The 23,203-nt window shown below is 54.2% G+C and overlaps 1 protein-coding gene across 8 annotated transcripts in view; it reads left to right on the top strand.

Moving 5' to 3' along the window:
• The window catches only part of LOC112632879 (casein kinase I), a 48,367-nt gene that overhangs the window by 15,500 nt on the left and 9,664 nt on the right, over positions 1 to 23,203 (top strand). For 5 of the 8 annotated variants that reach the window (XM_025399010.1, XM_025399006.1, XM_025399011.1 and 2 more), the window contains exons 1-5: positions 5,048 to 5,293; positions 8,296 to 8,383; positions 19,732 to 19,842; positions 19,963 to 20,111; positions 22,376 to 22,604. In XM_025399010.1, the coding sequence (XP_025254795.1) occupies positions 8,308 to 8,383; positions 19,732 to 19,842; positions 19,963 to 20,111; positions 22,376 to 22,604 (565 nt within the window). In that variant the 5' untranslated portion in view covers positions 5,048 to 5,293; positions 8,296 to 8,307. Of the gene's footprint in view, positions 1 to 4,368; positions 4,477 to 5,047; positions 5,294 to 5,461; positions 5,797 to 8,295; positions 8,384 to 19,731; positions 19,843 to 19,962; positions 20,112 to 22,375; positions 22,605 to 23,203 lie in introns of those variants that run through there. The other 3 variants (XM_025399008.1, XM_025399005.1, XM_025399009.1) reach the window with 3 other exon arrangements.

A 23,203-nucleotide genomic window follows, 5' to 3' on the forward strand; every position in this document is an offset into this window, starting at 1 on the left:
ACAGGCATGAGCCACCACGCCCGGCCAATTATTATTTTTTAATTATTTATTTTTATTTTTTGAGACATGGTCTCACTGGTTTTTTTTGGTGTTGTTTTGTTTTTTCGAGACAGGGTCTCACTCTGTTGTCCAGGCTGGAGTGCAGTGTTGTGATCAAGGCTCAGTGCAGCCTCAACCTCCTTGGGATCCGGTGATTCTCCCACCTCAACCTCCCAAGTAGCTAAGACTACAGGCATGCACCACCCACCCAGCCACCACGCTCAGCTAATTTTTGTATTTTTTGTAGAGATAGCATTTCGCCATGTTGTCCAGGCTGGTCTCAAATTCCTGAGCTCAAGCAACACCTACCTTTACCTCCCAAAGTTCTGGGATTACAGGCGTGAGATACCACCTGTGGCCCAACGCCAGGATTTTAAATTGGGAGACTGGGCCCAGATGTGGTGGCTCACACCTGTAATCCCAGCTTTTTGGGAGGCTGAGGCGGATGGATTACCTGAGGTCAGGAGCTCAAGACCAGCCTGGCTAACATGGTGACACCTCCATCTCTACTAAAAATATGAAAATTAGCCAAGTATGGTGGTGGGTGCCTGTAATCCCAGCTACTCTGGAGGCTGAAGCAGGAGAATTGCTTGAACCCAGGAGGCAGAGGTTGCAGTGAGCCGAGACCGGGCCACTGCACTCCAGCCTGGGAGACAGAGCAAGACTCTGTCTCTAAACAAACAAACAAACAAACAAACAAACAAACTGGGAGACCAGGAAGGTCTACCTGTGAAGGGGACTTGAGGAAGGTGAGGGGTGAGGGGGTGGCGCTCTATGGGAAGAGCGCACCAGGCAGTGGAAACAGCTGCCACTAAGGCCGTGAGGCCAGAGGCTCATTCCGCGGGAGGCCAGTGAGATTACGTGGCTGTGAGCAAGAAGAAAACGTACAGGAGCTGAGGTCAGGAGAGCCAGGTGCGGGGAGTGGAGGACAGATCCTGGAGGGCCATTTTCAGGCCAGCCCTTGATGTTTAGTAAATCTACATGTCCTTAATCAAGACTGAGATTCCTGCAGGAGGTACTGAAATCTTTCTGGGTTTATCTGCAGCCATATCTTCATTATCTGGGAATTCCAGGGCTGTCCTTGGGATGCCAGCCCAGTGTTCCTGCAGGTCAAGTGATCCTGAAGGATCTGAAATAGGGAGCAGGTACGAAATGTCAGTTTGGGAACACAGTGGCCCACACTTGTAATCACGGCACTTTGGGAGGATGAGGCAGAAGGATCACTTGAGCCCAGGAGTTTGAGACCAGTCTGGGCAACACAGTAAGAACCCATCTGTATAAAAAATTTAAGGGCCGGGTGCGGTGGCTCAAGCCTGTAATCCCAGCACTTTGGGAGGCTGAGACAGGCGGATCACGAGGTCAGGAGATCGAGACCATCCTGGCTAACACAGTGAAACCCCGTCTCTACTAAAAAAATACAAAAAATTAGCCGGGTGCGGTGGCGGACACCTGTAGTCCCAGCTACCCGGAGGCTGAGGCAGGAGAATGGCGTAAACCCGGGAGGCAGAGCTTGCAGTGAGCTGAGATCCGGCCACTGCACTCCAACCTGGGCAACAGAGGGAGACTCTGTCTCAAAAAAAAAAAAAAAAAAATTTAAGAATTAGCTGGGTATGGTGATGCATGCCTGTAGTCCCAGATGCTTGGAAGGCTGAGGCAGGAGGATCACTTGAGCCCAGGAATTTGAGGCCACAGCGAGGTATGATCCTGCCACTGCACTCCAGCCTGGGTGACAGAGTGAGCCTCTAAAAAACGACAAAAATCAGTTTGGAAAGGTGTGAGAGCCTCTATTCCTGAACCAATGCAGAGCAGCTGAAACCCAGGGTGGGCCCATTGGGAGCTGGGAATTCACCCCACACCTATTCTAGCCTGATTTCATCTTCTTGTTGGCTTGCAGAGAAGGTGGCTAGGGGACTTTGCCACACCCTTGGGTTTTTTGTTTTGTTTTGTTTTGTTTTTTATTTTTTTTTTTTGAGACGGAGTCTCACTCTGTCACCCAAGCTGGAGTGCAATGGTACGATCTCGGCTCACTGCAACCCCGGCCTATTGGGTTCAAGCAATTCTCCTGCCTCAGCCTTCCGAGTAGCTGGGATTACAGGTGCCTGCCACCACGCCCAGCTAATTTTTTTGTATTTTTAGTAGAAACGGGGTTTCACCGTGTTGGCCAGGCTGATCTTGAACTCCTGGCCTCAGGTGATCGCCTGCCTTGGCCTCTGAAAGTGCTGGGATTACAGGGGCGTGCCCAGCCCCACCCTTGGGTTTTAAAGTTAGGAGTTAAATCTGAGAGGAATCCCTGAGAACCAAGTCGGAAAGAGAAGTCAGGCTGTAGGGCTGCTGGAATAGGTAATTTTTTTTTTTTACTTTAGACCAGTCTCCCCTCCTCAGCTGGGTTTTGTGTCATGGTTTTCCTTCCCTTATAGCTTCGCTGCAAAGCTCTTTGGGAAGGCCCACAGACAGGTCTTCCAGTGATAGGAAGGACAAGGACTTGGGCCCACAACTCAGGCAGTGGACAATAGCAGGCCCTTCGAATGGTAAGGCAGGGAGGCTCTCTAGCAGGCCTGGGGATGAGCTGGGCTCCTCAGCCTGACTGGCCCAGGAAACTGAGCAGGATCTTAATTGGGGCAGGGGGTGGGGGTGGGGGTGCTGGAGTGGGAGGTGTGGTTACAAGTCCTGAATGCAGAGGGGAGAACGTGAGCAGGTGGAGGGAAGCTAGGACATTGTGCTGCAGTCAGACCTGGGGGTCTGGCTGGGTTAGGAAGGGGCACGGGGTCTGTTCCAGCCAGGCCCAGTTTAAAGGAGAGGTTGATCTGTGCCCTTAGGCAAGCATTGGGAGGAGCCTGATTCCTTCTCTGAAAGAATACAGTGTAATCTGTTGTTTGAGAGGATTAAATGAGATAACCAATAACCTCCTCTCCCAGGGCTGGGTGCTTAGAAAGTGCTGAAGAAGAGGAGGGCTTTGGGAAGCAGGGCCCAGGTTGGAAGGTTAGGGGTGGTGAGGACTGGAGGACACTGGGGCAGACTTCACCCCTGCTCAGTTGTGCCCAGGCCCCTCTGCCTGGGCTCATGTGAGGAAAGAAACAAAATGGGCAGCGGGGGTGGGGGGGAAGGGGGTGGGCCTGGGACTCCCACCAAGGCAGGTGGCTGGGGCTCAGGTCCGCTGAGAACTTGGGACCAGAGTTACCGGATCTCCTAATGCCTCAAGAAAAACAGGGAATCTGGATCTGAAATATGAAATCTTCCAGTTTTAAAACTTTGGGGATTGGCCAGGCGTGGTGGCTCACGCCTGTAATCCCAGCACTTTGGGAGGCCGAGGCGGGCGGATCACTTGAGGTCAGGAGTTCCAGACCAGCCTGGCCAACATGGTGAAACCCCATCTCTACTAAAAATACTGTGTGGTCCTGGGCGACAATTATCCAGGTGTGGTGGTGCACATCTGTGATTCCAGCTACTCAGGAGGGAGGCTGAGGCTGGAGAATCACTTGAACCCAGGAGGCAGAGGTTGCAGTGAGCCGAGATTGGGCCACTGCAGTCCAGCCTGGGCAACAGAGTGAGACTCTATCTCAAAACAAACAAAAAAAGCAAACAACAACAACAACAAAAAAAAAACTTTGAGGATTAACAATACAACAACAGAAAGCACCACACAGGCCAAGTAAAGCCCACCGCCTGGCTGGTGACCCCCTGTCTAGCAAAGGTGTCACTGAAGGCAGGCCCTCCTGGGAGGAGGCTTCTCACTCTTGGAAATGGGCTCTTGATAGACCCAGTTTCCTGGTGATTGCTGGGAGAACAGAGCTGTCCTTTTGGGTTTGTGGTCCAGGGCACACCCCTTCCCCTCTCTGGGCCAGTTTCCTGGTCGGTGAAAGGACCTAGTCTGTGGGGCTCCTGCCCGTTTGGACAAGTGTGTGACTCAGTCCCTCAGCCTCGGGGAGGGAAGATACGGCCATTATAGTGACTCCTCCCAGGAACTGTGCTTCCGGGATTGGACGCAGGGCCTCAGGCATTTTGCGTGTCCACAGTCAGAACTGTGTGAATATAGGTGTGTCATAATTGGAAGCTTTGCATGGCACAGTGTAAATATCATCGCTTTAATGACTTTGTTCTGCAACCTTTCATCGGCGGCTCTGGATGCCAGTAGAAGCTTTTATTAATTCTCCCTGTGACCTGGGGAGGACAGGGTCCTTCCTCCCATTTGCTGTTTAAGGAAACCCAAGCTCAGAGCTGGGAGGTGACTTGGCTAAACGTGCACCACCACTCGTGCACCACTCGGAGCCCTGACTCAGGTGTCGGTGCTTTGGTACTGTGGCACCCCTCCTTCAACAGGGGAGAATGAGATTGGGATCTGAGGGTCCTCTCTGTGCCCATCACAGTTTGAGCTGCAGGGAGGAGAAGAAGAAGAAGGAAAAAAGGTCTTTACCCTTGATTTTTCCACGGGAGGAGAATGTATGAGCCCAGGCTACCTTTCTGGGCCTTGTGTCGAAATCCCTACCTGTCTCCTCAAATCTCTTGCCCGGAATCAGCCTGGCCTGTGTTCTCTGCGGCACTCTGAACCTGGAGGCGGACTGAGCCCCCAGCAGTCTAACATCTTTTGCAGTGTCGTGAATAGCGCCTGTTTTCGAAAGAGCCCAGTGCTCCGCCTGGAGAGGAGAGAGAACCCGGCAGGCGGGGAGAGAAGACTTTGGGTCTAGACCCTCCCTTCCCATCCCTTCACCCCCGCTTTTTGTGCGCCCTCCTCTTCCCCTCTTCCCTGTGTCCTCTCAGCCCGTCTTTTCCACCTGTGCCCTGGACTGCATTAGGGTGTCAGTATCTGTGCGCTCCCCTACCCCCACGCGTAAGCCCGCGCTCCTGCACTGGGGCTGGGGGACTGCGTCTCGCGGCTGCGGCCCCCAGCGCGGAGGGCGCGGGCCCTTTAAATCCTCCGGGGCGGCGGCGGCGGGCCGGGGATGACATCAGCGGGCGGGCCCGGGGCTCAATGGGAGCCGGCGGGCGCGCGCGGTGCGGGAGCGCGCGAGCCGGCGGCGGGGGCGGGCGGGCAGGAGGCCGGGAGGAGGGAGGCGGCGGCGGCGGCGGCGGAGAGAGCCCAGAGCCAGAGCCCAGCCGGGGCCGAGCGGAGCGCGGCGGCGGCGGCGGCGGCGGCTGGGCCAGGAGAGGCTGGCGCGCCGGGCGGCTCCGCGAATCCTCCGGCATCCGCCCCGGCGGGCCGCCCCCGCCCGTGGCAGCCCCCCGAGCAGCGGCCCGGCACCGGCGCCTTCCCGGAGGGGTAAATATTGGGGGGCCATGGGCCCGCCGAGGGGCGCGAACCTGGGGGGAATCGGGGCTCCCTCAGCCTCTTTGTTTTTGCTGGAGAGGGAGGGAGGGGAGGGGAGGGCGGACACACGCGCGTTCGCGCTGGGGTGTGGGGGGGGGCAGCCCGGGCGCCGCCCGCTCGGCCCGGCGAGGACAAAGGCGCGGCTGGGGACGAGGAGGAGGGGGCCTGTTATTTTGCAGGCTCGCGGGGGAGGCCCCCTCCGGCCGGCCTGCCTCCGCCTCCCCCCGCTGGACCCTCCGAGGCCCCGGCCGGCCAGGCGGCCACCCCGGCTGTGATTTGGGGACGCTGAGGGAGGGGGCCTGGGGTGCTGGGCGCCGGATACTGTTGATTCGGGCCCGCGTAGGTTTCATCGGACAATCGACGGCGCCCCCTGCTCTCCCGGCCCCGGCGCCCGGACCTGGGGGTCCGCAAGGCTGCTCCCGCTCATTGGATGGCGGGCGTTTGGGGGTCCTAAGGTGAAGATGTGTGTGGTCACCAGGCCACCGATTTGTTTTTCTTTGTGGAGAGAAAGGAAGGGGTGGGGGTTATTTATCGGATCGGATTCTCCCATTTTTGTGTGTGAGAGATTCGTGTCTTGCAAGTCTCTAAGGAACGTAAAACTGTGTCTGGGTATCGTTAGAGAGAGGATTCCCAAGCCCTTCTTAATACCCAAACTCGAAGTGGGGTGAACCCCCTCCCCAACTTTCCCCTTAGTTTTCTTGCATATTTTCTTCTTGGCATAGTCTCCTTCCTGGAGAAGGATTTGGGGAGAGGAGAAGGGGACACGGTGTCTCAAGTTGCTTCCAAGCAATGCCTGTTTTGGATCTCCTTTGCTTTCCTTTCTATGATGTCCCTTCAATTTTTATTTTAATCGTCCAAGGGACAAGGGCCCTGGCTCAGGGGTAGGCGATGGTGGTCGGGGAGTAAGAAGCACTGCCTGTGTGCCATGCTGGTTGGTAGTTTGTCTAATTTTTTTAACCTGCTGAAACTCTTGAACCTTCCTATCCACTTTTCCCCCCACTTTGTTTATCTCCCCCCTCCCCCATGGGAGAAGCAGCAAAACGGAAAAGCCTCTCCATTTCTGAATGAAGCCTTTCTGCTCTCCTCTGGGAAGCTTTTTGGGGATTGGTGCCGGGACAGTCTAGGCTCCCCCAGAGACCTTGAACCCCAGGGGTGTTGGGGAGGGCACTGGGGGTCTGGATGGCTGGCACAGAGCAGTCGGGGTCCTGAAGGCCTTGCCCCTCCCCGCTCCCGTTTTCTGCAGACAGCCGGTGAGTGGGGAGATACTGGGGGGTCATGTGCAGTATATTTATGTAAGACACCCAGACAGAGGGCATGGGTATTTATGTAACCCGGCGTGGGTATTTATGTAATATAGGATGCGGGTATATTTATGTTCCTTTCCTAACCTGCGGGTTTCCTGGCTGCCGTGTGTGGTCTCTGAATTGGTGTTGGCGGAAAATGGACTGGGGTGTGGGGGGTGTTGCGTGCACACCTCCCCCCCGCTGCCCCCCGCAACAGGGCTCACTGTGCGTGCCTGCTTTTCTTTCTTCCCTTGGAGTGTACACACTCGGGAAGCTGGACGTGTGTGTACGTGGGGTGTGTGGCGTGTGGGTTTCCTGCAAACGTGGACTGCGTTCCCCTGGCAGCGTGGCACCTCAGCTGAGACAGGCCAAGCATGTGGGCAGTGGCCCTTGATTGAGAGCCCAGAGTTTGGCCAGCTCGGGTGGAGGTCCCTGCCTCATGGTTATTGGTGGAGGGCTGGTGAGCTCCTGGGGAGCCAGGTTGCTGGGGTTGGCCTTTCTCTCCTGGGCTCTGCCCACTGTCCCTGCAATCCGTCTCCCTCCCAGGCTGGCCTGGTCGTTGGGGACAGCACTTGGCACGGGCAAGGGGCTGATCTTCTGTGCCAGCACAGCTGCTCTGCAGTCTTCCTGTTTTGCCTGGTTTGTGAGTGTGGGAGACCACCAGGTGGGATGGCCGGAGCTGTGTCCTAGGCGAGGCTGCTACCGTCTACAGGGTGATGTGGGGCAGGTGGCGTGGCCTCTGTGGGCCTGAGTACCCTGTCTGCAAAAGGAGTTCCCTCTTGCTAGTCCTTGATGCTGGTTCTCTTGTAATCACCCTTCCCCCTGCTTACTGCAGTCCCTGGTCCCTGTGCCCACGGCAGCACTGCCTCTAGGCCTCCAGTTTCCTCCTCTGCTGACCAGGAACAGGGTGTCCAGACTTTTGCCCCAGGCCAGAGCAGAGGGGTCCCTCCTAGGGTGGCTCTGGCCCTGAGGAAGGAGAGAAGCTGCTCACATCAGAACTCCTCCTCCCACCCCTCAGGGGCTGGCAGCTAAAACCCTGGCTCATTGCCCTCTGTTCTATGAGGGCCCTCTTAGGAGACCCTCCTAGTCTTGAAGGACGCCAGCTCCAAACAGTTTATCCAAGAGGCTACGGGCCTCCACGTGAGGTTCTTGGTGTCATGATGTAGAGATGGGGAGGCAACTGGAAGGTGGGTGGTCTAGGGTGTTTCTTTCCTGCCTTCCCCCCAGTAGGGGATATGACCTTCTCCTGCAAGGCACGCTGGGCACCGGTGAGGTCTGGCCTCTGGGCAGGGGCAGTACTTGGGAAGACCAGGCCAGGCTGTAGGAGCCTGGGGATAGGAGTGGAGAGGCCCTGTCGTTTCAGAGGTGTAAGAGGGCTGATGCCCGTTGTGATCCTTTGAGAAGCTTCTGTTGAGGGGCCCCTGAATGAGTGTCCCCCAAAGACATGCTTGCTTGGCCGCTTCCCCTCTGGCCACACTGAAACCTAACCTCAGCCTCCCTTAGCTGTTCCCCAGGTTTGTGGAGTGCAGGCTATGGGCCGCCTCACACCTGCAGAATGTGGTCTTTGAGAATGTGGGTCTTCGAGTTCCTGGTAGCTCTGCCTGGCCTTGGGCTGGACCCCTTTCCTGGCTCCCCACTTCACTGACCCTCATGTTCCTGCTTCCTCTGCAGCAAGAGTGAGCCATGGAGCTACGCGTGGGGAACAAGTACCGCCTGGGACGGAAGATTGGGAGTGGGTCCTTCGGAGATATCTACCTGGGTGAGTGTTCCTGACTCCAGCTGGAGCCCCTGGGCCAGCCTGTGGTACCAAGAGGAAGAAAGACCCCAGGATTTGGGGCTCTGAAGTTGGAATGTGGCTCCAGGGGCATAATTTGCCCCAGGGCCATTCCAGGTCGGGAAGGAAGCAGCAGGTAGTCAGTCGGGAGGCAGGCCCGGGGGCTCCTCCTGTCACAGGCCAGGCTGGGCACTGGAGGGTATTTTTAGCTCCAGTTTCTGCAGGAGTCATGCGGTTCCTCTGTGCCTCAGTGTCCCGGGTCAGCTGGGTCCCCAGCTGGGTGTGGGAAAACCCAGGCGGGGTTCACATCCTTTGCCTTGCTTCCTGGGAGAAGGATACTGGTAGATAAAAGAGATCTGGGTTGCTGCTGGACCCCTAGCCAGGCCCCCTCTCTATGTCCTGGTCTCCTGGAACCCAGCCCTGGCAGGCTTTAGGATGACGCAGGCTCCCCTGTAACCTCAGGGGCGGGGTGGGGGGGGGGGTCTCCTCATTAGGGAATTCTCTCTCTTTTTCTCTCCAGATGTGCTTCCTGTTGAAAGTATGAGTTTGCTGTGATGTTGCATTTTAAACAAGTCACTGACCTCTCAGTCCTCCCCTTGGCCTGGGAGAAATGAAGCTTGTGCCTTTCAGTGCCACTTTTGCGGGGCACAGTCATGAGTTCTGGCCCTTCCTTTGTGATTATTGGTCCAAAGGGAAGGTATTTAGTGTTGGTGATTGTGGATTGGGAGCGGATGCTTGGAGTTGCTGGAGTGAGGTAGCCAGCCCCTCTAGGATTTATCCTCATTCCTGTCCCTGTGCCCTCAGAAGCAGGTTACCTTCCTTGGCAAATGAAAATCAGCTCTGTCCAGTGCAGAGATCACCAAGTCTGTGGGCCATGTCCATCAGTTCAGAACTTCGGGGTTTCTGTTACCCCGTGGTTAGGGTCCCTTGGAGTGTGAAATGTGTTAAGGAAGCCTCAATGGAGACAGGGTCGGAGACTGGGAGTTCCCTGAGCACTTCCTTGCAGGGTACTTTCTGCAGCCCCTAGAGATAGTACCAGATTCTTTGGCGCATCAGGAAACTGAGGCACAGATGGTCAAGTTGGTCTCTCAAGACCACTCTAGAAAACTGGCAGAAGCAGCCTGTATGCCCACAGCCCGCCACATGAGTGAGAGCGTGGAAGACAGAACATGCTGAGGGAGATGTTAGACGTCTAGTTCAGCGTTCTAGACATGGCTTTGTGTGGCTGTGGGAAGGTCATGCGGCTCCTCTGTGCCTTAGTGTCCCCATCTGTAAAATTTGTGATAATTCTGCCTGACTGATGAAGAAAGGTTCTAAGGCACAGATGAAATGACAGATGGAAAAGTATTTTGTAAACTCTAAAGTGCCAGCCAGATGTGCAGTTCATTGCTGAGTGTTTAGTGGATGACTCTCCCCTATGGACACCTGGGAGCTCAGAGGGAGGGAGAGTGTGCGGCGCAGCTGGTTCATAGGTTTTCTCTGCGATGCCAAGCTACTCCCGGGGAGGCAGGCATTAGGTAGTATCTGCTAGTGGTCAGCACAGTGGGTGTTCACTGAAGGCTAGTCAAGCAAACCAATGAGAAAATGGGGACTGTGACATGCACAGGCATGCACAGCAGCCTCACAGCAGAATAGAAAAAGGCTGGGATGGCCAGGTGTGCTGGCTCACACTTGTAATACCAGCACTTTGGGAAACCAAGGCAGACGGATTGCTCGAGTCCAGGAGTTCGAGACCAACCTGGGCAACATGATGAGACCCCATCTCTACAAGAAAAATACTAAAATTAGCTGGGTGTGGTGGCACGTGCATGTAATCCTGGCTACTTGGGAGGCTGAGGTGGGAGAATCACCTGAACCGTGGAGGTTGAGGCTACGGGGAGCTGAGATTGCACCACTGCACTCCAGCCTGGGTGTCAGAGTGAGACCATGTCTCAAAAAAAAGGAGGCCAGGAGCTGTGGCTCACGCCTGTAATCCCAGCACTTTGGAAGGCCAAGACAGGCAGATCATTTGAGGTCAGGAGTTCGAGACCAGCCTGGCCAACATGGTGAAACCCTGTCTCTACTAAAGATACAAAAATTAGCTTGGTGTGGTGGCACATGCCTGTAGTCCCAGTCTCTGCATTGGACAGAGCTGATTTTCATTTACCAAGGAGGGTAACCAAGGCACAGAGGTGTGTCTAGCCTGCTTCTGAGGGCGCAGGGACAGGAATGAGGGTAAATCTTAGAGGGGCTGGCTCTGGGACTACAGGAGGCTGAGGCAGAAGAATGGCTTGAACCTGGGAGGCGGAGGATGCAGTGATCTGAGATCGCGTCATTGCACTCCATCCTGAAAAAGAAGGAAAGAAAAAGGCTGAGATTTGGGGGTCAGTCCAGGTTCAGATCCCCAGTCTGTTCCTCATTTGTTGTGTGACCTGGAGTAAGGCACTGTATCATGCTGAGCCTCAGTCTTCACATCTGAAATGAGTGTACCCAGCTCCTTACTGTGTGAAATTGGAGTGGGTGTATGATTGAAGCTGTTGGGTTCAGCACTGAAGCCTGGAGCCACTGGCTGGAGGTCAAAGGGCATGGAGACAGCTCTTGGCACAGCCTTGTTCCTAGACAGTGCCCATCCCAGGTCCCGTCTTGTCTTTTTGCAGACAGGAGACTGAGGCTCATGGCTGGAGGGCGGTAGCCCAAGATCACTCAGAAAATCCAGAATCTCGTGTGGTGGGACCTCCCTGGGGACAGGACTTCCTGTTTATCTGCATAGTCATCTCATTCATTTAAAAAACTAAGTCCAGATTTACTCCTCTTTGTACTGGCTCTGGAGAAAATTCAGCCTGGGTTTGGGTGCTGGTGCTCCCTTTTATGAGCTGTATGCACTTGGGCAGGTGATGACCTTGTCCATCCTCGGCTTCCCCATCTGCAAAATGGGGTCATGAGAAGTAATGAGGTTGTGGTGTGTAAAGTACCCGCGTGTGCTGGGCCCAGCAATAGGTGCTGTACGCTGTGCCCCCCCCCCATTGCCCCCACCATTGGAACTGTTTTCGAAGGATCTGGGTCCTCTGGGTCTGAGTCTGGGGAAGCGAGTCAGACTCCTGACTCTCTGTGTTCCCTGGTACAAGGGCCTCGGGGGACCCTGCCCCGACTCACCATCCTGCCAGCACCCTCCTGGGCCCCTGTCTTGTTGGTTTGGGGACAGTGGTGATTGTAGGGCATCCCTGGCCAGCCTCACCGGCTCCATTTATTCAATGCTCTGGCCACATTCTTATCCCCAGTGCCGTGCCAGGGCCTGACTCCAGATGGCCTCTGCAGGTGGGGCTGGATGTGTCCTTCAAGCCCTGCTTTCCAGGATCACCTGAGGGCCAGCACACTATAGATGTGACTTCTGCCCTTCCTCCCTTTGCATCATAAGGGGTCAGCCAAGAGAGTGGGGCCTGCTTTGTTAAGGCCCTGCTGTTGCCCATCCAGGGTCCAGAGGTGGCCAAATCTGGGCCCATTCTCTAGACTTGCATCCTGGGGAACTCTCTAGACCTCTTAGAGTCTCTGGTCCTCAGCTCTGAAAGGAGAACAGTGTTCTCCACTGACGGGTGGTTCCGGGGTGAGAGTTAATGCAGGGAATACTCCAGGCCTCTGATGGGTGGGAACTGAGGTTGTCCCCGCTGCTGCTGCTGCTGCCGCCGCTGGGACGGGTGGGCTTCATCCCCTGTCCTCCAGTCCACCCAGGTCCCCGATTGTGTCCATGTGTCTGTGTAGGTGTCAAGTAGGCCCCCATGTGAGGCTGGCCATGCCTGTGGCCACTTGGAACTTGCCAAGTTCCCAGCCCCTCTAGGGCCAGCCAAGTCCAAGCCCTTTTCTGTGTCCAAGTTTGTTTTGGGAACTGGCAGTCCCCCCACTGTGTCTTACTCATGGGACATCTTCTGTTCCTGAAATCAGGCAGTTCTTCCAGCTTCTAGGCCTTCGCATGGGGGGCACCCCTGCATCTATGCTCAGCTGGCTGCCAGACACAGCCTTTGCCGGGAGGCCTCACCTGGAGTTGGAGTGGAGAAAAAACACAGGGACTTTGGGGACTAAGACTGAAATTCTGGCTGTGCCCCAACCAGTTCTGTCAGACCTCAGGCCAGTTACCTAACCTCTCTGAACCTCAGCTTAGTGGTTGTAAGAATTAAGGGAGCTCAGAGAAAAGCCTGGCAGCTTCCTGATAGAATTTAGAGGCCACCAAGGAACTCATTGGTGGCAGGACCTGCTGCAGGGGGAGGCAGCTCTGGCAGGTTTCCAGCACTTGTGGGAGTCAGAGGCTTTGCCTAGCAGCTTGGATCTCTGTCCCTGGGACATGTGTGGCATATGATCATTTGACCTTTGGTGTCTGTTTTTCCACATGTCAAACAGAAATGCAAACAGTAGGCCGGGTGCAGTGGCTCATGCCTGTAGTCTCAGCATTTTGGGAGACCAAGGCAGGCGGATCATTTGAGGTCAAGAGTTTGAGACCAGCCTGGCCAACATGCAGAACCCCATCTCTACTAATGATACGAAAATTAGCCAGGCATGGTGGTGTCTGCCTGTAGTCCCAGCTACTCGGGAGGCTGAGGCATGAGAATTGCTTGAACCCAGGAGGCAGAAGTTGCAGTGAGCTGAGATCATGCCACTGCACTGCAGCGCGGGTGACAAAGTGAAGCTATGTCTCAAAAAAAAAAAAAAAAAAAGAAATACAAACAGTAGTACTCGACGGGTGGGATAAGGGCTCGATGGGAGGAGGGCCCCGTCTACCCACTACCTCCCCGGCACCTCCCCAGCACCCCCCCAGCACCTCCCCAGCGCCTCTCCTCCCTGCACACATCTGCCGAGTCACCAAGTCCTGTAGGCCCTGCCTCCAAAGTGTCACTCATTCTCTGCACCCTGCCCGGGCAGGGCCACTGTCAGCTCATGCCTGGTTTCTGTAGTGGCCTTCCCAGGCCTTCCACTACCGCTCTAGCCTCCTCCAGCCCTTTCTTATCCACCAGGTAGCTCAACAGGGTGATTTTTGTCTCCCAGGAGACATACGTCAAGATCTGGAGAACTTTTGGTTGTTACAATTCAGGGGGAAGGAGGTGACCTGGCATCTAGTGGGTAGGAGTCATGGGTGCTGTTAGATGCCCTGCGGTGCCCAGGGCAGCCCCACAGCCAGGAGTTCTCCAGCTCCAGCGTCAGGAGTGCCAAGGCTGAGAGATCCTGTGATCACACACCTGAACATGGCCCTTGGTGCCTCGGGCTGAAGGCCAGGATCTTAGTCGGCCATTCAAGACCAGATCTCTCCCCTGCCCACCTCTTCCCCTGTGTTTTTCTGCCACTCCAGGGTTCCTGCTGCACCCGCTCCTATTGGGCCTCTGCCTGTGCCGTGACCTCTCTTGTCTGTCCAGTACAGTCCTGTTTGGGAGCCAGGAGCCCTTGCAGCCTGCCTTCCCGGAGGCTCTCCTTTCCTCCATAGCGTGACTTACTCCCTCTTCCTCTCCTCCCACTGGCTGGACACCGGCTCATCTCTAGCCTAGGGGCTGCACTTCCCATCAAGCCGGACATCGTAGAGCATTGACTGTGTGTCAGGCACTCTCCTAAGCATGTTTGTACCTCAGAACATCCTAATGAGCCAGATAGTGTCATTGGTTTACACCTGAGGTGCCTGGGACTCTGAGGGGTCAAGTGCCTTGTCTGAGGACCCTGGCCAGGGGATATCCGAGTCAGGATTTGGGCTCTAGCAAGTTGGCTCTGAAACTCACACTTTAACTGCTGCACTCTCCTGCCTCTCTGCTCGTGGGGAAATGGAGCACAACCAGGGGACTCTAAGGAGCCGAGCGCCCCTCCCGTGCCATATTCTCACTGCCCCCTGGAAACCTGTGTGGCTCATCCCAGTGATGAGCATTGATGTATCAAAAGCTCTTTACAGTTTGCAAAGTACTTTCTTTCCTATTGCTGGCTAGATTGAGTTATTCATTCTATTTTTCTTTTTCTTTTATTAAAAATCCAAATACACACACAAAACTAAAAATCAAAACACAAAAATGTGTTAAGTGAAAGAAGCCAGTCACAAAAAATCACATGTATGATTCTGTTTGATTCTATTTTTGTGAAATGTCCAGAAAAGACAAATCCATAGAGACAGAATGTAGATTAGTTGGGGGGCAGGGGATGGAGCGAGGAAATAGGGCCTGACCCCACTAAAGGCTACAGGTGTTTTCAGGGTGATGAAAATACAGCCCTCCTGGGCCAGGCACGATGGCTCACGCCTGTAATTCCGGCACATTGGGAGGCTGAGGTAGGTGAATCACTTGAGCCCAGGAGTTGGAGACCAGCCTAGGCAAGATGGCAAACCCTGTCTCTACAAAAAATATAAAAATTAGCCGGGTGTGCCGGGCGCGGTGGCTCACGCCTGTAATCCCAGCACTTTGGGAGGCCGAGGTGGGCGGATCACAAGGTCAGGAGATCGAGACCATGGTGAAACCCCATCTCTACTAAAAATACAAAAAATGAGCCAGGCGCGGTGGCGGGCGCCTGTAGTTCCAGCTACTTGGGAGGCTGAGGCAGGAGAATGGCGTGAACCCAGGAGGCGGAGCTTGCAGTGAGCCAGGATCGCGCCACTGCACTCCAGCTTGGGCGACAGAGCGAGACTCCGTCTCAAAAAAAAAAAAAAAAAAAAAGCCGGGTGTGGTGGCTGGCACCTGTAGTGCCAGCTACTTGGGAGGCTGAAGTGGGAGGCTCACTTGCGCCCCAGAGGTTGAGGCTGCAGTGAGCTGTGTTAGTGCCACTGCAGTCCAGCCTGGGTGACAGATTGAGACCCTGTCTCAAAAAGAAAATACAGCCCCCCACCCTCGGTACCTGTGGGGAATAGGTTCCAGGATCCCCCTCAGATACCAAAATCCTCTGATTCTCAAGTTCCTAATATAAAAAACTAGAGTATTTGTGTATAACCTATCCGCATCCTCTATATACTTTGTTTTTTTGAGACGGAGTCTCGCTCTGTCGCCAGGCTGGAGTGCAGTTGTGTGATCTCGGCTTACTGCAACCTCTTCCTCCCAGTTTCAAGAGATTCTCCTGCCTCAGCCTCCTAAATAGCTGGGATTACAGGCACTTGCCACCACGACTGGCTAATTTTTGTGTTTTTAGTAGAGATGGGGTTTCATCATGTTGGTCAGGCTGGTCTGGAACTCCTTACCTCGTGATCCGCCTGCCTGGTCTCCCGTAGTGCTGGGATTACAGGCATGAGCCACTGCACCCGGCCTTTTCCATATACTTTAAATCATCTCTAGATTATTTATAATACCTGATACAATGTAAATGCTATGTAAATAGTTATTGTACTGTATTTTTAATTTTTATGTTATTTACCTATTTACTTTTGAGACATCGTCTTGCTCTGTCACCCAGGCTGGAGTGTGGTGGCGTGATCATAGCTCACCGCAGCCTTGACTTCCTAGGCTCAAACAATCCTCCCGCCTCAGCCTCCCAGGTAGCTGGGACCACAGGCACGTGCTACCATGCCTGGCTAACTTTTGTATTGTTTGTAGAGATAGGGTCTCACTATGTTGCTTAGGCTGGTCTCGAACTGCTGAACTCAAGTAATCCTCCTCAGCCTCCCAAAGTGCTAGGATTACAGATGTGGATCACTGCACCCAACCTATTTCTTTTTTTTTTTTTTTGAGACGGAGCCTTGCACTGTTGCCCAGGCTGGAGTGCAGTGGTGCGATCTCGGCTCACTGCAAGCTCTGCCTCCTGAATTCATGCCATTCTCCTGCCTCAGCCTCCCGAGTGGCTGGGACTACAGGTGCCTGCCACCACACCCAGCTAGTTTTTTGTACTTTTAGTAGAGACGGGGTTTCATCATGTTAGTCAGGATGGTCTAGATCTCCTGACCTCGTGATCCACCCACCTCGGCCTCCCAAAGTGCTGGGATTATAGGTGTGAGCCACTGCACCCGGCCCAACCTATTTCTTATTGTTGTATTGTTATTTTTTTCCCCACGTATTTTTGATCTATGGTTGAATCGGCAGATGCAGAACCCACGGCAGATGCTGATACTAAGGGCTGGTTGTGTTCTAAAATTGATTGTGGTAATGGCTGCGCAAGCTTGTGAATATACTAAAAACAGTGAGTCGCACACTTTGAGTGAGTCAATTGAAGAGTTATCTGAATTACATCTCAATAAAGATGTTGAAAGAAATTGCAACTTATAACACAGTATCCAGTGAAGCGTCCCCCCTTCTTCCTCCCTGACCCACTTAGCCCTGTACAGTCATGTTTCTGTTCAGTGTTTCTTTATGTAGCTAGAGCCAAACACAGATACTTAGTTCCCCACCTTTTTAAAGACAACTGAAATGAGAGCGTGGAATATACACTGTTCTGTGCTTTGCTTTTTCACTTCCTGTATCTTGGAGATCTTTCCACTTCTGTGCAGAGAAAGCTTCCTCATTCTTTTTCCATTGTATTCTGTTTTATGGATGGGTTATTCTTTATTTAATCAGCACCCGCCCCCCCCCCCCCCCCCCCCCCCCCCCCTTGGGTTTTTTGGCTTGGTTTTTCTTTTTTTTATCCGCCCCCCCCCCCCCCCCCCCCGCCCCCCATGAGGCACATTTGGGTTGTTTCCAAGCTTCTGCTGTTGCAAACAGCGTGCAGCCGACAGCCTTGTCCCTGCCTTGTTTTGCACCATGCTAGGATGTCGGGTAAACTCCCAGAAGCGGGGTTGCTGGTCAGGGCTGAGTGGTGTCAAATCCCCCTCCAGTGGCGACTCAGCAGTTCACGCCTGGAACACCTGAGAGGAGTGCTCAACCACCCCACAGTCTTGCTGACAGAGGGGTGTGTTATCTCGTGAGACTTTTGACAATCCTAGGTGAAACATGGTCTTTCACGATCATATTAATTTGCATTTCTCTTACAAGGAGGTTGGGCATCTTTCCCTATGAGTAAGGCTTTTCTATTAATGATTTCTTTCTCTGTGAAGTGTGTGTTCAAATTCTTTGGCCTATTTTCTGTTGAGTCTCTTTCCGACTGATTTGTAGGAGCTCATTACATATTAGCTCTTCGCCTGTGATAAGAATTGCAAGTGAGTATGTTTCTTACGACTTTATTTCTGGTGTTTTTGCCATGCAGAAGGGATTCTTTTTTCTTTTTTTGGAGAGGAAGGAGCTTTTTTTTTCTTTTTCTTTTTCTTTTTTTTTTTTTTTTAAATGGCTTCAGGATTTTGAATCAGGGATAAAAATAAGAGCCTTGCCTAACCCCAAGGCTATAAGGCAATTCTCCCTTCTTCTAACATTTCATAGTTACTTCCTATTAAACGTTGAGTGGATACAAAGAATACATATAGAACACCTGCATGGCATAAGGTATCCCTCCCTGGGAGCCACCGTCTGACATTTCATCTTTTCCTTTCTTTCATGTTTAAGTCTGTATTGTCTTGTTGCCTGCTTTGATATGGAAACAAGTAGAGCTGTGCTCACACTCTTCTTTCTTTTTTTTTTTTTTTTTGTTGAGACGGAGTCTTGCTCTGTCGCCCCAGTCTGGAGTGCAGTGGCACCATCCTGGCTCACTGCAAGCTCCGCCTCCCGGATTCGTGCCATTCTCCTGCCTCAGCCTCCCGAGTAACTGGGGCTACAGGTGCCCGCCACCATGCCCGGCTAATTTTTTGTGTTTTTAGTAGAGACGGGGTTTCACTGTGTTAGCCAGGATGGTCTCAATCTCCTGACCTTGTGATCCGTCCGCCTCGGCCTCCTGAAGTGCTGGGATTACAGGCGTGAGCCACCATGCCTGGCCTCGGGTAGAATGTTTTCAAGGTGCACTTGTGTCATAGTGTGTATCGGTGCTTTATTCTTCTTTATTGCTGAATAACATTCCACCGTGTGGAGTCACCGCATTCCGTTCATCCCTTTGTCTGTGACAGATGTTCGTTGTTTCCACCCTCTGGCTGCTGTGAGGAGTGCACCCCTGGGACTGGGGTCCTTGTGTGAAGCAGGCATCCTTTCCTCTTCACTGCTGCCTGGGATTCCCGGGTGCCTGCACCACTGTTCCCATTCTTCTGCTGCCAGGCACTTGGGCTGTTTGTTCCTGTGTCCATCCTTGTCCTGTCCCCCTGGTGCACACATGTTTCTGAAGGACGTACAGTCAGGACTGGGGTTGCTTGGGCGAGCGTTTGTTTATGTTCAGCTTCACTCAAGAGGTGCACAGGGGCTGTGCCAACTCACACCCCCACCTTTATTTCTTACATGCAAACATTTCCTCTACTTGAGATTTCCCCTGGTTGTGGTGTGAGCCATGGTGTCTTGTCAGATCGCCAGCCGGTTGTTCCAGGGGCATTATTACTGAATAGTCTCATCTTTTCCTCTGATGTGAGGTCCTGCTTTTCTCCTGTCTTGAACTCCTCCTGGAGCTGTGTCCCTGGGGGTTGTTCTGGCCTGTTTGTGTGCAACAGTGTCCTCCTCCTGCTACTGGGCTCCCTGCTGGCCCCAAGAAGGAGACACCCTGTCACCCAGCCTAGTCCCAGCCCTACATCTCATCCACCCCATACAGCTAGGGAAACTGAGGCAAGGTACACTTTGGGTTTGGTCTTTCTTGTGACTTCTTGAGTTGGGCTGTGCGCCCAGGCAGAGAGCGGGACCTTAGTGTGTGTGAGGGTATTTTCGTAGGGCCCCTTAAGAAGCCAGGAGTGCACTGGGGGAGAGGCGGAGGTGCAGGCGGGACCTCTGACCTAGGCTGGAGGCCAGCAGAGCCGGGGTTGACGCTCAAGGCCGCCATTTACAGGTCATGTGACCCTGAGCTGGGTCTCAGTTTTCTCATCTCTACAACTAGGGAGTGAGAATTGAATGAGGCACTGGATTAGAATGTGCAGGGCTGCCTCTGAAGGCACCAGCGTTGATTGAGGGGTTGCTGTGGCTGTCCCGTCTTCATTCTGCAGGCCAGGGTGGTCCTGGCTTGTTCTGGTGTGTTCGGCAGCCCAGCCCCATTGGGCCCCTTCTCTGCACGTGCCACCACCTCAAACCTACAGACACCGCTGCCCGAATTAGCTCCAGGACTCAGTCCCCTCCCTTAGGTGGTCTGTGAGCCTTTTGCATCCCTGCCCCTTGCCCCACTCACATCGGGCCTCCTTGTTGCCCCAACCTGTGGCCCTTGGTAGCTTTTGTGTGTCACCTCTGTCCCTCGCAGCGCTGACCTTCTTTCCCCGCAGAAAACCTTTGCCTGGGCTCCTTTGCCCACTTCCCAGCCTCCCCCAAGAGCTCCTCAAGGGCAGATGACCCCGGGCCCAGCGCACGCCAGATCTCAGAAATGCTTAGTGGGGTGCCTGGGACTGCCTGGCCTTTGAGGGTGACCCTGGTCCCTTGCCTCCCCACCCCGGGCAGGTGCCAACATCGCCTCTGGTGAGGAAGTCGCCATCAAGCTGGAGTGTGTGAAGACGAAGCACCCCCAGCTGCACATTGAGAGCAAGTTCTACAAGATGATGCAGGGCGGTGGTGAGCGCAGGGTGGGCGGTAGCGGGCGCCGGGTGGGGGTGGGTGGCCATGAGTGCAGGGCGGGCTGGGCGTGGCTGGCTGCCTCTGACCCCTGACAGAGGCCCTCCGCTTGACCCCCAGTGGGGATCCCTTCCATCAAGTGGTGCGGAGCTGAGGGCGACTACAACGTGATGGTCATGGAGCTGCTGGGGCCCAGCCTCGAGGACCTGTTCAACTTCTGTTCCCGCAAGTTCAGCCTCAAGACGGTGCTGCTCCTGGCCGACCAGATGGTGAGTCCCCGTCCCCTCCATCCCCAGCCAGATGCCTGTGGGCCCAGGATAGCAGCCCTGCCTCCTGCCCCCAGAGGATGCCAGAGGACGGGCCTGCGCCAGGAGACCTTGGCCACTGGCTATAGAATTCTAGGTGTTTATTTATTTTATTTATTTTTTGAGGCAGAGTCTCACTGTGTCGCCCAGGCTGGAGCGCAGTGGTGCGATCTTGGCTCATTGCAACATCCGCTTCCCAGGTTCAAGCAATTCTCCTGCTTCAGTCTCATGAGTAGCTGGGATGATAGGCCTTGCCACCACGCTGGGCTAATTTTTATATTTTTAGTAGAGACAGAGTTTTACCAAGTGATCCACCCATCTTGGCCTCCCCAAGTGCTGGGATTACAGGCGTGAGCCACCACGCCCAGCCAAGGTGTTTATTTAAAATGTGGATTTCAGGCCCAACTCCAGACATTCCAAGTCAGGTTCCTGGGGTAGGGCCTGGGACTCTGCCTGGGGTAGTTTTATTTATTTATTTCAAAAATATTGTTTAATTATAAGAAATAGAGATGGGAGTCTCACTGTGTTGACCAGGTTGGTCTCAAACTCCTGGCCTCGAGCAGTCTTCCCATCTTGTCCTCCCAAGATGGGAATTACACGGGATTACAGGCATGATCACCGCGTCTGGTCTGCCCTGGGTAATTTATAAAGCCTGCGGTCGGTCACATAGACCTGGGTCGTGTTCCAGACCAGTGACTGTAGGTGAACGCCGAACCCCTCTGAGCCTCAGTGGCCTCATGTGAGAGTCTCTCGTTTGTTGGTTGTTGAAGGGATCCAGTGGATTAGGTGAGATGCCATTCAGCGCTTTGCCAAACCAGACCCCTCTAACAGGCCATTAAGTACCAAGCCCTTCATCAGCATAGGGAGGAAAGCCTCTTGAACACACGAAACTGTAGAATTTTGAACTTGGAATGGAACATGAAGATCTTGTACAGGGGTTTTAGTCTTGGTCTGCATTAAGTCCTGCGACGTAGGCTGAAGGTGTGTGAGCAGAGGGTTGCCAGAGCCCCTCGTGGTGTGAAACCCAAGAAAGGTGCAGGAGATGTTGAGCTGTGCTGAACCTGGGACCAGAGCCAGAAGCCATGGCATGTGCATGGATATTACTTTGAGTTTTAAAAACTCGCCTGAGAGGCCGGGCGCGGTGGCTCAAGCCTGTAATCCCAGCACTTTGGGAGGCCGAGATGGGCGGATCACAAGGTCAGGAGATCAAGACCATCCTGGCTAACACGGTGAAACCCCGTCTCTACTAAAAAATACAAAAATCTAGCCGGGCGAGGTGGCGGGCGCCTGTAGTCCCAGCTACTCGGGAGGCTGAGGCAGGAGAATGGCGTAAACTTGGGAGGCGGAGCTTGCAGTGAGCTGAGATCCGGCCACTGCACTCCAGCCTGGGCGACAGAGGGAGACTCCGCCTCAAAAAAAAAAAAAAAAAAAACTCGCCTGAGAAGGTGGCTCAAGTCTGTAATCCCAGCACTTCGGGAGGCCGAAGCGGGTGGCTCACCTGAGGTCAGGAGTTTGAGACCAGTCTGACCATCATGGTGAAACCCCGTTTTTGCTAAAAATACAAAAAATTAGCTGGGCGTGGTGGTGCGCACCTATAGTCCCAGCTACTCGGGAGGCTGAGGCAGGAGAATCACTTGAATCCTGGAGGCAGAGGTTGCAGTGAGCCGAGATTTTGCCACTGCATTCCAGCCTGTGCAACAGACCGAGACTCCATCTTAAAAAATAAAAATAAAAAATCAAAGAAAAGAGGGCCATGTGCCTGTCTGAGTTTGGCATCCTTCGGAAGCCCTGTCTTTTGTGCTCTGCCTCTGTCACCTCTGCCTGGTTTAGGCTGCCCCGTGCTCCCTCCCTGCCCCTCCCCCACATCTGTTGCCTCTCTGGCTCCCTGAGTCCTGTGAGTGTGGGGCCAGGCAGGCAAGCCTTCCATGGGGAACCAGTTGCCTTTCTAGCAGACTCTTCATTTCTGGATCAGCTTTCCTGCAGTACTCTCTTTGTCTCACAACCAACTTGGTGAACTCCCCCTTCAGAGTTCATCCTGATGTCACATTTTCCAGGAGGCCTTCTCTGGCCTGCCTCTTAATCATCCTTCATGGTCGAAGGCAGACCTTTCTCCCTTCCCAGGGCAGGGACCATGTGTGCGTTTTCTACCTCTGTGGCCCCAGCCCCTGCCTGGCCCAGAGCACTGGGCGAGGGCCCCTCTGTTGAACAAATGGCCCCCTCCTCCCCAGATCAGCCGCATCGAGTATATCCACTCCAAGAACTTCATCCACCGGGACGTCAAGCCCGACAACTTCCTCATGGGGCTGGGGAAGAAGGGCAACCTGGTCTACATCATCGACTTCGGCCTGGCCAAGAAGTACCGGGACGCCCGCACCCACCAGCACATTCCCTACCGGGAAAACAAGAACCTGACCGGCACAGCTCGCTACGCTTCCATCAACACGCACCTGGGCATTGGTGAGGGAGCCAGGCCTGGAGCAGTGTGCACCCGGGGCCGCTGGCCAGGGCCTGGCTCTCTGGAGCCCTCTCACCCTCTACCTTGATGGAGGCCCCCAGGCTCTTTTCTAGTGAGAAAGTCCCCACCCCATCTGCCCCCAAGCTCGGACTTAATCCCTGTTCTTGCACAGTCGGGTCTTCCCCTTTGTAAGCCGAGCTGGCCCTGCTTCCTCCTCTGCCCTGTTGGTACAGGCTGGGAAATACAGGCTCAGAGGTTTAACACGGGTTGCTTAAGGTCATGCAGCTTAGCGAATGCCAAAGCTGGATTTGACCCCGGCCCTGTCTGATGCTGAAGCTTGTGACCTCTCCACAGAGTGGGCCAGGCAAGGGGGCAGTAGGTGCCCTGTCATGGTCATTGAATGATTAAGTGCCTGAGCTGGAAAAACTAGGCCCAAATTAAGTTGAGAAGGCCCTGCCTTAGGCTTCTTCTCTGTAGGAGGAAGATAATAGCAGTGCCTGTTTAAAATGTGTGCAGTGAGCAACATCTGATGGGGGGAGCAGGAGGGTCTTGGTTTGCATGGTGAGGAGCATGACCCAGAGGATGACTTAGGGCCCTGAGT

Source organism: Theropithecus gelada, chromosome 10 (genome assembly GCF_003255815.1).
Source record: "Theropithecus gelada isolate Dixy chromosome 10, Tgel_1.0, whole genome shotgun sequence".
Classification (NCBI taxonomy): Eukaryota; Metazoa; Chordata; class Mammalia; order Primates; family Cercopithecidae; genus Theropithecus; species Theropithecus gelada.